The sequence below is a fragment of the Rhinoderma darwinii genome, chromosome 5 (assembly GCF_050947455.1).
Source record: "Rhinoderma darwinii isolate aRhiDar2 chromosome 5, aRhiDar2.hap1, whole genome shotgun sequence".
Taxonomy (NCBI): domain Eukaryota; kingdom Metazoa; phylum Chordata; class Amphibia; order Anura; family Rhinodermatidae; genus Rhinoderma; species Rhinoderma darwinii.
In genome coordinates this window covers 265,897,953-265,914,324 of record NC_134691.1, presented here as the reverse complement: position 1 = coordinate 265,914,324, position 16,372 = coordinate 265,897,953, and the positions used below count along the sequence as shown (strand labels likewise).

General features: G+C 48.7%; 1 protein-coding gene across 1 annotated transcript in view; it reads left to right on the top strand.

Annotated features, from left to right (window-relative positions):
• The window catches only part of LOC142651877 (acyl-CoA dehydrogenase family member 11-like), a 260,668-nt gene that overhangs the window by 64,022 nt on the left and 180,274 nt on the right, over positions 1-16,372 (top strand). The window contains exon 2 of the mRNA XM_075827102.1: positions 11,551-11,650. Within this exon, the coding sequence (XP_075683217.1) occupies positions 11,551-11,650 (100 nt within the window). The remainder of the gene's footprint in view (positions 1-11,550; positions 11,651-16,372) is intronic.

Below are 16,372 nucleotides of genomic sequence, written 5' to 3'. Positions count from 1 at the left end.
ATCTGGGCATAGTCAGTAAACCTAGAAGCTACACACCAAACCTTATCCCAAAAGTCAGTTAATCGCCGACAATCCCAAAGGTATGTAAAAGATCACCCACCCCCACACCACACCTCCAACACATGGGGGACACCCGAGGGTAAAATTTATGACGTTTGGAAGGGACCCTATACCATCTCGTCAGGATCTTAAATCCTGCCTCCTGAATTCTACTCGATATGGAAGATTGATGAGCCATGATATACAACCTAGTACGCACATCCGCTGTAATAGTTATGTCAAGATCCGTCGCCCATTTAGCCAAATAAGATGGATGCGAGTCTGCCAGCATGGGAATATAACAAACTATAAGTTACCGAAAGGGTGTGACTAAGAGGATCTGACGTTGTACATGTAGTTTCAAAGGCTGTTAACGCACAGGAAAAGTCAGTTGCGGGGGAGAGAGATAGAAGAAAGTGGCATAATTGGGAAGCCTGCCACATCGGAAGGTGTCCCGGGTCCGCACTGTCAGTTAGTTGAGATGACGTCTTCCAACTGTTGTTAATAATATAATGACGGGCCTGGGTCTCGTTAACTAGGCGTTTGTGAGAGAAAGGACCAAGTTCACAACTTGGCTGAAAAGAGGTATTGTCCAATATGGGGTACAGCGGTGACGGGGAAGGGGAGATAAGGAAATGCTTGAATGCAAGTGTCGCAACTCGAAGAGTAGGGTCGATAAGGGAATGAGATCTCGCAGAAGGCGGGATCTGATCTAACAACCATGGGGCCACAGAGAGCGGAAGAGATAAAAAGGATTGTTCCAACTTGACCCATGGTTTGGCATTGCCATGCCGACACCAATACACGATGTGTGCTAAATGTGCCGCCTGGTAGTAGTGGTGAATATCAGGCAAGCCCAAACCGCCATCAAACCTCGGATGTGTTAGAGTCTGGCGTGCAATGTGCGATGGTTTGTTTGACCAGATAAACTTGAGCATTAAAGAAGACAGGGAGGCAAAGAAAAGACGCGGTATGAAGATATGGAGAGCCTGAAAGAAGTACAGCAAACGGGGTAGCACATTCATCTTGAATATGGCACAGCGACCAAACCAAGTGAAGGTCCCTTTAGACCATCTCTCAAGATCTCCCTTAAGTGTTCGCAATATATGGGGATAGTTACAAGCGTAGAGGTGGGAGGGCCGACCCGCGAGACGTATGCCAAGGTATTTAATGGAGCTAGCAGCTGTCACGGTCACAGGGTATGTGGACCCACTAAGCCGCTCTGCCGTAGAGGAGCAACGGGCAGTGGCACAGCAACAGCCTCAGGAGGAAGAACTGGGGGTGGAACAGTGAGTAGATCCAACCCCATCCTCCCACGCCTGAGCCTTGTTGTTGTATCCCTAGTCTGTCTTGCAAATGGCCCCCTAGTGTTTCCTGCTCCCAGTGTGTTCCTGTTTCCTGTTCCTGTTTCCTGTTCCTGTATCCTGAATCTAGTGTCGTGCTTGCTGTAGCCGTGCTGTACTGTATTCTATGCCTGACCTGCCTCTCCACACCTGACGTCCACCTGCTGCCAAGTTCCTGCCTAGCCTGCCTCGCTACTATCTGAGCTGCCACAGGTACCCCATACGAACTATAAACATTTACCTGCGTCCTGTTGGCCAGCTGCCATACCGCCAAGACGGTACAGCCCAGTGGGTCCACGAACCAGTCGTGACAGTAGGCTCAGGCCATGGACCCCGCTGGTCAATCCAAGACCATGATGACGTCACAAGAGATGGGGGCGGATTTGCTGGATCTCCAGTCTCGACAGGACCAACTCCTCCAAGCTTTAAACACTCTCGTTCGTCAGCAGGAAGCAAGAGCTGCTGTTCCTCCTACTACACCTCCTGGCAGTGTCGACCCGTGTTTTTCTTTGCCACTTCCAGACCGCTATGATGGAGACGCAGGTTCCTGTCGTGGATTTTTGAACCAGTGCCAGATCCATTTCAGCCTGTGTTCCAGGACATTTTCATCTGACGGCGCAAAGGTCGCATTCATCATTTCTCTCCTCACCGGAAAGGCTCTTGCATGGGCGAACCCTATCTGTGAGAGACAAGGACCTGAGACCCGTGACTTCCAAGCCTTTCTCCGGACCTTTCGCATGGTATTTGAGGAGCCTGCACGGGCCTCATCTGCAGCGGCTGCCTTGATTAAACTACGCCAAGGAGACACCTCCGTGAGTGAGTACGCCATCTACTTCCGCACCCTGGTGGGAGAACTGTTGTGGAACAATGAGGCTCTGGTGGCGGCATTCTGGAATGGACTGTCCCCTAAGATTAAGGACAAACTTGCCGCTCGAGACCTGCCATCTACCCTGGATGACCTCATCCTTCTGTCCGCCCGGATTGACATACGGATCCGAGAACACCTCCAAGAGGTTCGTCGGGAGGGAGACCCTCCCAGTCTGGAACCTACTTTTCAGCAACCCCTGCTGTCCTCAGATGTCGATCCTCCTAAGGAATCTGTGATGATGGACCGGGGTAAGCTATCCACCCAGGAGAGACAACACAGACGCACTTCGGGACTTTGTCTCTATTGCGGCCTCGGTGGCCATCTTGTGCGCCTGTGTCCCCTAAAGCCTCAAAGCCTAGGGTTGCTAGGAGTGACAACCCTGGGTAAAAAGGGACTTTCATCCAAATTGTCCATACCAGCGACCATAGTGTCCGGCGAGAGAATGCATCAGGTCTCTGCGTATCTGGACTCGGGATCCGCGGCTAATTTCAACCGTAGAGACCTGGTGGACCTTCTTCAGTTGCCTACCATCCCTATGGAGAGCCCGTTGACAATTGCTTCTGTAGATGGTCTACCCCTGCCTAACCCAGTTGTTGCTGTGACCAAACCACTGAGGTTCCAAGTAGGGGCCCTCCACTCCGAACTGCTGTCATTCTATGTCCTACCCAGAGCCGTTGATCCTGTGTTGCTGGGCCTGCCTTGGCTCCGATTACATGCCCCAGTCCTGGACTGGAACTCTGGAGAGGTTCTCCAGTGGGGCCCCGAGTGTCACAATCGTTGCCTGGGACAGATTCGTTTGGCTCAGTCTCCTCTGCCTCAGTCACTGGCAGGATTGCCTAGTCATTTTGCTTCATTTGCGGACGTCTTCAGCAAGAAAGAGGCGGAGACACTGCCCCCACATCGGGCGTATGACTGTCCTATTGAGCTGGTTCCTGGTGCTTCCCTTCCCCGTGCAGGGTATATCCTCTCTCTCTGCCAGAGACTCTGTCTCTGTCCGCCTATGTTAGAGAGAACTTGGAGCGGGGCTTCATACGCAAGTCTTCCTCCCCGGCAGGAGCCGGGTTCTTCTTTGTCAAAAAGAAGGATGGTTCTCTTCGTCTCTGTATAGACTACCGGGGACTCAACCAGATCACGGTGAAAAAGAAATATCCATTGCCATTGATCTCAGAATTATTTGACCGTATACGTGGTATACGTATACTTTTCCAAGTTAGACCTGCGGGGGGCTTACAACCTAATCCGGATTCGCCAGGGTGACGAATGGAAGACTGCATTTAACACCCCGGATGGACACTATGAATATCTAGTAATGCCCTTCGGCCTGTGTAATGCTCCCGCGGTCTTCCAGGAGTTTGTGAATGACATTTTCCGTGACCTCCTTTATGTTTGTGTAGTAGTCTATCTTGATGACATCTTAATTTTTTCTCCAGATCCTATGACGCATCAGAAACATGTCCGTCAAGTCTTGCTGCGATTAAGGGAGAATCAACTGTACGTCAAATTGGAGAAATGCGTATTTGAGAGAGATGCTCTACCCTTCCTGGGCTACATCATTTCGAATAGAGGCCTCAAGATGGATCCTGAAAAGGTAAAGTCCGTCCTGGAATGGCCACGTCATCAAGGCTTGAGGGCCATACAGCGCTTTCTGGGATTCGCCAATTTTTACAGACAGTTCATCCCAAACTTCTCTTCATTAACATCTCCTATCTCTAACCTCACCAAGAAGGGCATGACCGCCAAGGTGTGGACTCCTGAGGCAGAGTCCGCATTCAATACCCTGAAGAGTGCCTTCACATCAGCCTCTATCCTCCATCATCCAGACGTTTCCCTACAGTTCTCGTTGGAGGTGGACGCGTCCTCTGTCGGTGCTGGTGCACTCCTGTTCCAGAGAGGTTCCAAGGGCAAGTCAAGGGTATGTGGATATTTTTCTAAGCTCTTCTCTTCCGCAGAACGCAACTACTCGATTGGGGATCGAGAGTTACTGGCCATCAAATTGGCCCTGGAGGAGTGGAGACATCTACTAGAGGGCGGAGCTCACCCCATCCTGATTTTTACGGACCACAAGAACCTCACCTACCTCCAGACAGCCCAACGGCTGAATCCTCGTCAGGCCAGGTGGTCACTGCTCTTTGCCAGGTTCCAGTTTGAGCTCCATTATCGCCTGGCTGACAAGAATGTGAGGGCCGATGCCTTATCCAAGTCTTTAGAGACGGAGGACACTATGGAGATGCCCCAGAACATTATCGACCCGTCCTGTATTGTTTCTGTCAACCCACTGCAAGTTGGGGACATCCCTCCAGGGAGAACTTTTGTGCGCATGGCTGACCGAAGGAGAGTCCTCCACTGGGGACATGCCTCTAGACTGGCAGGTCACGTGGGGATCTGTAAGACCCGGGATTTGATTGCCCGTCATTTCTGGTGGCCCACGCTGCCCAAAGATGTTATGGACTTTGTTTCCTCCTGCTCTGTGTGTGCAACTAACAAGGTCGCTCACTCCAGACCCGCTGGTCTGCTCCAGCCATTGCCTGTGCCCGATGCTCCCTGGCAGTATATAGCTATGGACTTTGTTACGGACCTGCCCCTCTCTGCCGAATGCAGCACTGTCTGGGTGGTCGTGGATCGATTTTCAAAAATGGCCCACTTCATTCCTCTGACCGGTCTTCCGTCTGCTCCCCAACTGGCCAAACTGTTTATCCAACACATCTTCCGCCTGCACGGCTTGCCACAGCATATTGTGTCTGATCGGGGGGTTCAGTTCACCTCGAGGTTCTGGAGAGCCCTCTGCGGACTTCTAGGTGTGAAGTTGGACTTTCCCCGGCCTACCATCCACAGTCCAATGGACAGGTCGAGAGGATCAATCAAATCTTGGAGAACTACCTGCGTCACTTCGTCTCTAGGCAACATGATGACTGGGTACAGTTGCTCCCGTGGGCTGAATTCTCCTACAACAATCATACCAGGGAGTCCACAAGGAACACTCCGTTCTTCATAGTCCTTGGCCAACACCCACAAATACCTCTCCCGGTTCCTGATTCATCCAAGGTACCAGCTGCTGACGCAGCCTTCAAGGACTTTCTACAAATTTGGCGGCAAACTCGTTCCTCCATCCTGCTGGCGGTGGATCGTATGAAACGGAGGGCAGACACAAGGAGAAGAGAACCACCTCAGTTTCTTCCTGGCACAAAGGTCTGGCTGTCCTCCAGGAACATTCGACTAAGAATACCGTCATGCAAGTTTGCTCCCAGGTTCCTCGGTCCTTTCGAGATCAACCCTGTCGCCTACAAGCTTCGCTTGCCTCCTACCCTCAAGATCCCCAACTCCTTCCATGTTTCTCTCTTGAAGCCAGTGGTTCCGAACCGCTTTACCAAGACTCCAAGCCCTGCTGTTGCCTCCAGCGGCCCTTCAGACACCTTCGAGGTTAAGGAGATCTTGGACATTAAAAAAGTAAGCGGAAGAACCTTTTATTTAGTAGATTGGAAGGGGTTTGGTCCAGAAGAGAGGTCCTGGGAGCCAGAGGAGAATCTCAACGCTCCTACCCTCATCAAGAAGTTTCTCTCTCGTTCTGGTCCCAAGAGGAGGGGGCGTAAGAGGTGGGATACTGTAACGTCCGTGGTCGCTGACCACGAACTCCTTCCATCCAGTCGACACCCTTCTCTCAAGAGATGTCTGCACATACGGCCGTCCTGCTCCACTATGACCACCAGGGTGCGCTCACGAGCTCAGTCCAGACTTAAGAAGCATGTTGGTGATTTGAGCTAATTGCTCCAGAGCACCCTGGGCTACAAGAAGGTCCCAGCCCCATCCTCCCACGCCTGAGCCTTGTTGTTGTATCCCTAGTCTGTCTTGCAAATGGCCCCCTAGTGTTTCCTGCTCCCAGTGTGTTCCTGTTTTCTGTTCCTGTTTCCTGTTCCTGTATCCTGAATCTAGTGTCATGCTTGCTGTAGCCGTGCTGTACTGTATTCTACGCCTGACCTGCCTTTCCACACCTGACGTCCACCTGCTGCCAAGTTCCTGCCTAGCCTGCCTCGCTACTATCTGAGCTGCCACAGGTACCCTATACGAACTATAAACATTTACCTGCGTCCTGTTGGCCAGCTGCTATACCGCCAAGACGGTACGGCTCAGTGGGTCCACGATTCAGTCGTGACAGAGTTGATCCTGACATGTGCGTAGGTCATGCATCTCCGTCTGTATCTTCTGGACTGCGGTCTTGGGCTGGCCAGCGGGTTCCATGGCCTGAGCGTACTGTCACGGTCACAGGGTATGTGGACCCACTAGGCCGCTCCGCCGTAGCGGGGGAGGCAGCTGACCAGGTCACAGTCTACACGAAAGTCAATAGTAGATAGCAACGCTTGGGTACCTGAACTAGTCCAGACGGTGGCTGTGGCTTCAGCACGGATGGAGGCCGGTGCGGCAGGTAGCGCCAGACGTGGCGGGCAGTGTCCGATGTGGCAGAAGACACTGGATGTGGCAGAAGATACTGGACGTGGCAAATGACACTGGACTTGGCAAACGACACCGGACGTGGCAAACGACAGCAGGTGCAGTAGACACGACTCCAACACTGGTAGGCACAGGAACAAGAACAATACGGGATACAGGAACGGGTAACAGGGCACGGGTAACAACTGGAATGGGGAACACTAAGGGACCATTTGCAAGACATACTGGGATAAACTAACAACGCTCAGGCAAAGATCATAAAGCCTGGGGCAGTTGATGATGATGACGATTTCCTTTGTGCGCGCGCTGGCCCTTTAAGGCCGGGCACGAGCGTGCGCGCACACCCTACGGGACACAGAATAACAGACCGGAAGTGAGCACTGGCGTCTCCTAGGAAGGAGATGGGGACCAGTGCTCACGGATCCATGGCTGCGGGCGTCGGGAGGTGAGTAAACCCGACGGCCAGCGGCCATGGACGCTACAGCAGCCCACTTGAAAAGGAAGGAATCCGCCAAGGCTGCCACCAAAGGGGACGGGAGGGATACATCGAGAGCTTCTGACTTTTGGAAGTTTATTTTAAAATTGGACAGCGATGCAAACGACTGAAATTCAGCCATCAGATTAGGCATTGAAATGCGGGGAAGGGAGAGGAAAAATAGTAAGTCATCCGCATCTGCCGCGACTTTGTGAGTCGTATCTCCAACCCGTACACCCGCAACATACAGGTTATCGTGAACATGACATAGGAAGGGTTCCAAACATAGCGTGAAAATCAGAGGAGAGAGCGGGCAGCCCTGGCGGGTTCCGTTAGAGATGGGGAAGTAGGAGGAATGATGGCCGTTGGCCTTTACCGATGCCGAAGGGGAGGAGTATAAACTCAAAGTCCAACTGAGCATACCCTGGCCCAAACCTATATAAGATAGAGTCTCCTGGAGAAACGACCAGTCAATCCGGGCAAACACTTTTTCGGCATCAGTAGAGAGCAAAAAAGACGGTACCGAGGAGGCGGTAATATGCTCAATGAGATGGTATTATCCCTTGTCTCTCTCGAAGGAAGATTGCCTGTCTGGTCCCCATCATTTATTTTAGATAGGAATGGCGTGATTCGTGTAGCTAATATCTTTGATAAAAGTTTTAAATCTACATTAAGAAGGGAAATGGGGCGGTATCTGCTACAGAGGGAAGGGTCCTTATCCTCCTTAGGGATCACTGTTATATGGGCTCTTAATGTATATACAAGCAGCGATCCGCCCTCAGGAATGGAATTAAAACCGCCAAAAAGGGACAAGTGAGAAGGGGAGTACGTTTTTTTTATAATAGGACAATGAAAGACCATCAGGGCCTGGGGCCTTACCGGTAGGGGATGTTTTGAGGGCCTCAGAAAATTCATCTTCCGAAATTGGGGTGTCTAGTGACGTTACCACCTCCTGTGGAATCTGGCCTAATCCCGAGGACTGAATGTATGACCTGAAGGTGTCGCGTCTGGAACTGGGGAGGGGAATGCCCGTATTATTATGCAGGTTGTACAACTTTAAATAGTAGGAACGAAAAGTTTCTGCAACTTGTACCTTCGTGCCATCTGGTGTGGTAATGAATGGAACGTACGTGCGTGCCCTCTGCAGGCGTAATGCCCGTGCTAACGTGCGACTCAGCTTGTTGCCAAATTCATAGTAGTGTCTACGACATTTAGTGAGGGAGGCTTTGGCAGCAGAAAGCGTCAAAATACGTAATTTATCCAGTAACCTTATCAGTTCCGCTCCTGAACCTGGGTCTAATAACAGTTTATGTGAGAGTTCCAAGGCGTGTATTTTCCCCACCAGCCCTGTAAAGACTGCAGCGCGTTCCTTTTTGACTCTGGAGCTAATCCGTATGAGAACCCCTCTCATGACGCATTTATGGGCTTCCTAAACTGAAAGAGAATTAGAGTCTGCCGTAGCGTTGGTGTCAAAGTAAAAGCGGAGTTCAGACGTCAATTCCTCCAAGACCGCTGGATCTCGCAACAAGGAGTCGTTCAGACGCCACTGCCACGGAGTAGAGTGTAAGGAGGGAAGGGCCAAGGTTAAAGTTATCATGGCAATATCCGAAAACGATATACAATCTATAGAGGCCGAGGAAAGAAGTGTAAGCTGGGAGTATCGAAGCAGAAAGTAGTGTATGCGTGAATACATATTGTGCGGGTGGAAAAAAAATGTATAGTCCCTATCATTGGGGTGGAGAACACGCCAGGGATCGAATAGTTGATGGTCATGGAGCGCACGCTGCAAGTGACGAGTAAAATATCTAGAGAGGGCGTGCTGGCATGATGTGGTGTCTAGTCTGGGGTCCTAGGACATTTTAAAGTCACCCCCCAGTACCAAGGTCCCCTCCGCAAAGTCGTCCAGTACATTGAGGGCCTCTTCCAATAGTGTCAGTTGACCCGAGTTAGGGAGGTATAAGTTAGCAAAGGTCATTATGCAGTCTGCGATCTTAACTTTTACAAATAAATATCTTCCTGCGTCATCTGTGCGACACCCCAAACACTTCCAAGGTACAGAGTTCGCCACAAGAATGTATACTCCTTTGGTTTTAGAGTCCGGGGAGGAACTGTGGTATACATCTGGGAATCTTGAGTTTCGGAAGGATGGAAGTTGGTCTGAGCGAAAATGTGTCTCCTGTAGGAAGGCTATCTGAGCCCTTTTTTTTTCCAGAGGAGACACAGCAAAGAAGATCTCTTTTCAGGTACATTCAGACCCTGTACATTTAGGGAGACAATAGTTAAATTAGACATGGTGAAGCAAAGGCTATGACCCTGAGCACAGCGAGTAGAAAACGGGAGGGGAGGAGAGGATCAAGGAAAGGGACAAAAGTCGAAAGGTGCAGGGAAGTGGAGAGAGGAGAGAGAAAAAGAAGAGCCCAAAGGCTCCAAGAGAAAACTGCGTTTTGTACAACTCAAATACAGGAAGAGCAAAACCACAAGTCTATAAATGGAGTCGAAGACAGGTACAGCTACATAAGAAGTCCGGAGCACACGGACATCATAATGCATATAACATATTAGGCAACACAGCAATGATAACCAGTAAATAGTGACCTCAATAAAACCCTAGGGGAGAAAAACATACACCCCATTCTATATGCAATTATATAGAGAACATGTCCGCCAACACCCGCAAGTCTAGCAGGCACATCGTCTCTCAGAACCCAATGGCGAGGGAGAATGCCAGCCTAGAGGAAACCGCAAAAAGGCATTATATTAAACAGACCTTCAAGCTTTTAACAAAAGACACCTTCATCTCTGAAGACAGGCACCAAGCATCTGGTAAGAAAAAAAAAAAAGTCTAGTCAGTCCCTTCAGACACCATTCCCACCGCGTGGACCATGAAGCCTAGGAAAATGTGCCCCCATTTCACTTCTGGGTGGTAATGAAGGGGGGGGGGGTAGGGTCCAATCCGGGACCGGGACCACGTCAGATTCCAGGAATCTAAAGGCATCCGGAAGATCCAGTGGGGTTTTAACGGCAAATGTATGACCCGCCTTCCACAGGATTATATGTAAAGGGTGACCCCAACGGTATGAGGCTCCTGCTCGCCTGGTGGCTTCCAATAGAGGTTTAACAATACGCCTCATATAGAGCGTTAGCCAAGACACATCAGGCAAAATCACGACATCAGCTCCATTGTATGGTATCGTGCCGCGGTCCCAAGCATTACGCAAAATGTCCTCCTTTTGCTTATAGAAATGGACTCTACATATCACATTTCTATAGCGTTCTAGATCTCTGATTTTAGGACCCGCCAAGCAGTGCACCCTGTCCAATTCAAGGGGTGTCTCAGGTGCACGGTTCAACATTTTGTTAAAGATCTACAGCAAAAAATATCCTCCTCCTCCTCTCTCACATGCACTTTGCACTGTGAAGGGGAGGAGAGTGCAAGTGGCAGAAAGCACGGCCATCGTCCAAGTAACGGTCGTGTTTTACACGCCTTCAAAGACTTCTATGGGAGTCGTGCGGCCGTGAAAACGGCCCAAAATAGGGCATGCTCCATTTTTTGATGACACAGTTTACCGGTCCGTCAAAACATCCGCCGTGTGAATAGCGCCATTTGGAGCCATTTGACGCCAATAGCGTCTATTGTTTTTAATACGGCTGTGCAACGGCTGTTAAATAAGCGGTCGTCACACGGCCGAATATCCCTGCCATCTGAATAGGGCCTTAAAGTTTCTTGACACTGTGTATTTAATGCGTTACAATTCAAGATAAACATGGCTATATCTGTAGCTATCCGGAACTGCAGAAATGGCTAATACTAAGACAGCAGAACTGTCATAGTTATGGCATAGTTTCTGGTAGTTGGATGGTTGGCTTGACATTTGCTAAGTTTATTAGTACTCTACCTAATGTATTATTTCATGTTTCTAATATTTATCACTAGTGTTTCTGAGTACAGATAAAATGGATATGCCATCTATACTGTCCTGTTTTCAGTATCTGTGAAACAATGGTCAAGGATAACAAAGAATTACATATTTATGGAGCCGAGCAAAATATTCCATAACATATTATGTTCATTTGTCAGGGACGGAGGTTATTTTTCATAGGAAAGTGCCCTCCCCAAAATGCATATTTTACCTATTGGAGTGATATTTTATCTGTGCAACCAGGTTAAATGGTGATCAGTCATGAAAACTATAGACTTGACTGCACTGTAACATTCTAATTTGAAAAAGCATTTCCAGCAGCTTTTCAATTTTGCTTCCCATACATCAGTGCCAGGATTCCTAAAACACTGGTTGTATAGGCACTCTTGCTCTCAATTTGTGTGTGGCATATTAAATGTTAAAATATAATTTTGATCATTATTTTTATTATTATAATTATAGATTTGGGCAGTCCAACCCTACTTTCTTTCTGCAGAAAGGTCAGAAAAAATTTGTTCTCAGGAAGAAACCACATGGCTCGCTGCTGCCAGGAGCTCATCGGGTAAAGTACCATTAATTAGATTAAGGTTTAACATTGAAAATATTTTTGACAAGACAACCTTAATTATAATTTTTTTTTTAAAGGTGATTTTATTAAGACCTCATATCAAACAGCGGTACAAAATTAAGAAGTATAAAATATTGTTGCAAATAGCAAATAACACAGCAGTGCCAAGTGTACAAGGTCAATTATTAACAAAAACATACAGACATATTACTTCACATATCAATAATTATAGTAAAAAAAAAAGAAACAAAACCAAAATCTGAACACACAGCCTTTCCTTATCAGAAGAAAATGTAAAATAAAATCTGGTGGGGACCAGTCAATGGCAGAGTTTAGTGGAGGAACGGGGGACTGCAGAGAGACGTCAGCAAATTTCAAGCCCAAGCAATCCGAGCAATGTCAAGTTATGAGCTAGTATGAGGGTTGGCTACCCAAGAGCTCCCCACTTTCAGAAATTTATCAGGGCATCAACGTGCTTCATAAGTGAGGTTAAAAAGTGGCAAGGTAGAATTAACCAGCGCAATCCATGCTGACAACGTAGGAACCTTTGGATGCTTCCAATGCAGGTGTATAGTCTTTTTAGCATAGAACAATAAGAATGTCATTAGAGATCTGACAACTATAGTAGGTATAATTTCTTCTACCAATACGAGGGAGTCCTACTTAAAGCTCAAGAAATTCCATTACCTCAGCCCAGAAATTATTAATAATCGGACATTCCCAGAACATGTGTAGGAAGGAACCGTCAGCTCCGTTGCACAGTGGACAGACAGGAGTGGGCATGAGTCCCATTCTAAATAATTTGGAAGGGGTGTAGTAAATTTGATGGAAGAATTTTAATTGAATAACTCTTGTAGATATCAATGAACCTGTTAGAGTGGATAGCATTTCTTTATGATCGTCTGTAGATGTCAGAGGAAAAAGTCTGAGACCAACGATCCAAGGATCTATCGATGTTTTTTTTAGAAGATACAGTTAAAAACTGTCCATAAAGTGTGGATAATGGCTTAGCCAACGTCTCTTGTGTCACCCAATACTCCACCAGGGATGTACAAAGTCTAACATTATACCCTGCAAATTGTGGCCAGAGGGCATGCCTAAGCTGGAAATAGCGGAACCTGAGATGAGTCGGGATTTGGTGTTTGACCGAAGTTGTGCAAAAGTAGCTACTTTATTTTACACTACCAATTCTTCCAATGTCAATATACCCAGGGTTACCAACTCACTAGGGTTAGGGAGGCCTCTTAACTGCGGCAGAAGCGGGCTATACCAGAGTGGTGTCCTAGGTGACCAGGACACCTGAGTCAAAGAGCAATGAAGATCTCTGCCAGACCTTCAGAGTAGTTTGCATTGGGAAAATAAGTGCATGTCTTGGAGGGGGGGGGGGGGCTATCTATAAATAGAATTCACCAGGGCTTTATAGGAACCAAGAAGTGAAGCTTCCAGCTCAGTACAGGGATTAAAGTGTCTATGGGTAAACCACCACCAAAGATATACCAGTTGACTGGCAAGGAAGTAGAGGTATAATTCGGGAGGGCTAGTCCACCCTGCTCAGAGGGCAATTGTAGTGTGCCCAGAGTGATTCTAGGAATACCCCCTGCCCAAATAAAAGTTCTTAGATCTTTGTCAATATTGGAGTACAGGGACAACGGTAGACATACTGGAGATCGTGAAAGAGGTACAAAAATCTAGGTAGTGACTTTATCTTAAACAAATTAATTCTGCCTGTAACTGTAAGGGCAATCAGGGGGGGTAAACTGGGCAATTGCCCAGGGTCCACATCCTCTTATGGCCCCCTGCCCGTGGCTGCTACGGGCCCGAGGCATGAGGGGGCCTGTGCCACCCGGCCCGTAACATTTATGGGCCAGGTGGCACTGGCCCCCTTATACCCAGTGGGGTCGTTAGCACCGGAGGGGGCAACGGTGCTAGCAATGAACACATTCACTTGTATCTGCATCCTCAGGACGCAGATACAAATTAATACTATAGGCTGCAGGCCACGTGAGGTCTGCAGTCTATAAGGCACTGGGAATACCCCCTGTGCAGGCCAGTGTGATGACGTCACTGCATCACACTGGTCTGCACAAGCGTCCCGCCCAGAGGCTTTGCAGCGCTCAATCCATCGTGGGCATGGGGCAAGGTAAGTACAATATTTGTATTTTTTGGGGGGCTGTGTGGCAATATACAGGGGGGATTTCTGTATAGCATTATATAGAAGGGTGGGGCTGCGTAGCACTATGTACAAGGGAGGGGCGCTCTGTGGCACTATACAAGGGATGGGCACTGTATTGTTCTGAATACAAGGGGGGGTGCTGTGTGGCACTATATACAAGGGAGGGGGCTGTGTGGCACTATATCCCAGAGTGGGCTGTGTGGCACCATATACAAGGGAGGCTGTGTGGGCCTTTATACAAGGGTGGGCTGTGTAGCACTATATACAAGGGAGGGGGCTGGTGGCACTATATACAAGGGGAGGGCATTTGACACTACATAAAAGGGGGGCTGTGTGGCACTATATACAAGGGGGGCAGTAGGGCACTATATAAAAGGGGGCTGTGTGGCACTATGTTCAAAGGGGGCATGTGGCGCTATACGCAAGGGAGGCTATGTGGCACTATACTCAAGGGGGTGGCACTATACTTATGGCCCCCTGCCCGTGGCTGCTACGGGCCCGAGGCATGAGGGGGCCTGTGTCACCCGGCCCATAACATTTATGGGCCAGGTGGCACTGGCCCCCTTATACCCAGTGGGGTCGTTAGCACCGGAGGGGGCAACGGTGCTAGCAATGAACACATTCACTTGTATCTGCATCCTCAGGACGCAGATACAAATGAATACTATAGGCTGCAGGCCACGTGAGGTCTGCAGTCTATAAGGCACTGGGAATACCCCCTGTGCAGGCCAGTGTGATGACGTCACTGCATCACACTGGTCTGCACAAGCGTCCCGCCCAGAGGCTTTGCAGCGCTCCATCCATCGTGGGCATGGGGCAAGGTAAGTACAATATTTGTATTTTTTGGGGGGCTGTGTGGCAATATACAGGAGGGATTTCTGTATAGCATTAAATAGAAGGGGGGGCTGCGTAGCACTATATACAAGGGAGGGGCGCTCTGTGGCACTATACAAGGGATGGGCACTGTATTGTTCTGCATACAAGGGTGGTTTCTGTGTGGCACTATATACAAGGGAGGGGGCTGTGTGGCACTATATCCCAGAGGGGGCTGTGTGGCACCATATACAAGGGGGGCTGTGTGGGCCTTTATACAAGGGTGGGCTGTGTAGCACTATATACAAGGGAGGGGGCTGGTGGCACTATATACAAGGGGAGGGCATTTGACACTACATATAAGGAGGGCTGTGTGGCACTATATACAAGGGGGGCAGTAGGGCACTATATAAAAGGGGGCTGTGTGGCACTATGTACAAAGGGGGCATGTGGCGCTATACACAAGGGAGGCTGTGTGGCACTATACTCAAGGGGGTGCTGTGTGGCACTATACACAAGGGGAAGCTGTGTGGCACTATAAACAAGGGGGCAGTGTGGCACTATCTACTAGGGGGCTGTATTGCACTATTTACAAGGGGGAGGGCTGTGTGGTGCTATCTACTTAGGGGGGCTGTGTGGCACTATCTACAAGGGAAGCCATGTGGCACTATCTACAAGGAAGGGGGGCTGTGTGGCACTATATGCAAGGGAGGGGGGCTGTGTGGAACTATATACAAGGAGGGGCTGTGTGGCACTATATACTATATATACAAGATGGGCTGTGTGGCACTATGTACAAGGGGGATGTGTGGCACTTTCTACTAAGGGGGGCACTATATTCAAGAGGGGATTGTGGTGCTATCTACAGGAGGGTTGTGTGTGGTTCTATCTACACAGGGGCTGTGTGTGGCACTATCTACAGGAGACACAAGGGGGGCAATACTGCTGTAGGGGCAAAAAGGGGGCATGGTGACTGATGGGGCACTATTATTGTGTCGAGCACTAAGAGATCATTATTACCATCTGGGGCACTGTGGATTGTGAATTTGTCTAGAGGATGGGGTATAGGTGTGGAGGGGACTGGAAAAGCGAGAAACCAACATGTCTGTGTGTCAAATTCTGCATAGACGAGTCGTGCCTGGAATAAGTCGTCACAGTGGTCTGGGCCGGATGGAGAAAAAAAGGGAAAGTGATTAACTCTAATCAGAGAAAACATCACCTGTGAGTCACTAAAGAGAAGGTGTATGGGTAGCACAGTAGAACAAAAACCTCCAGGGCATAAGGGTGCAAGCCTCCAGGGATCCGACTTGTAAATCCCCAATGGTATACAAATGTAAGGAGAAAGAAGCAGCACTCCAAGGTTCAAAAAATAGAAAGTTTATTCACCCATCAGTGAAAAAGGTGCAACGTTTCAGCTGCTCAATGCAGCCTTTGTCATGCAATATAAAACAGACAATTCAGTGCTTTTATACAACCCACAATGGGAGGAGTTACAAAACGGATTTAAGCATTCAAGTACAAAATTTAAAGTTTATAAGTGTATATCAAATCGACCATATAAGGTCCATCATCATAATGTAATGACATTTATAAAATTGTGTTTAGTGAACATCCAAGAAGGTGTTTTATTCAAATAAAGTGACATAGTGGCAGATCGCACAAGATATCCTGTTTAGAGTCGAAATATTCTGTAGCTGCGCAGACTCAGGTGGGAGAAATCAATGCACATG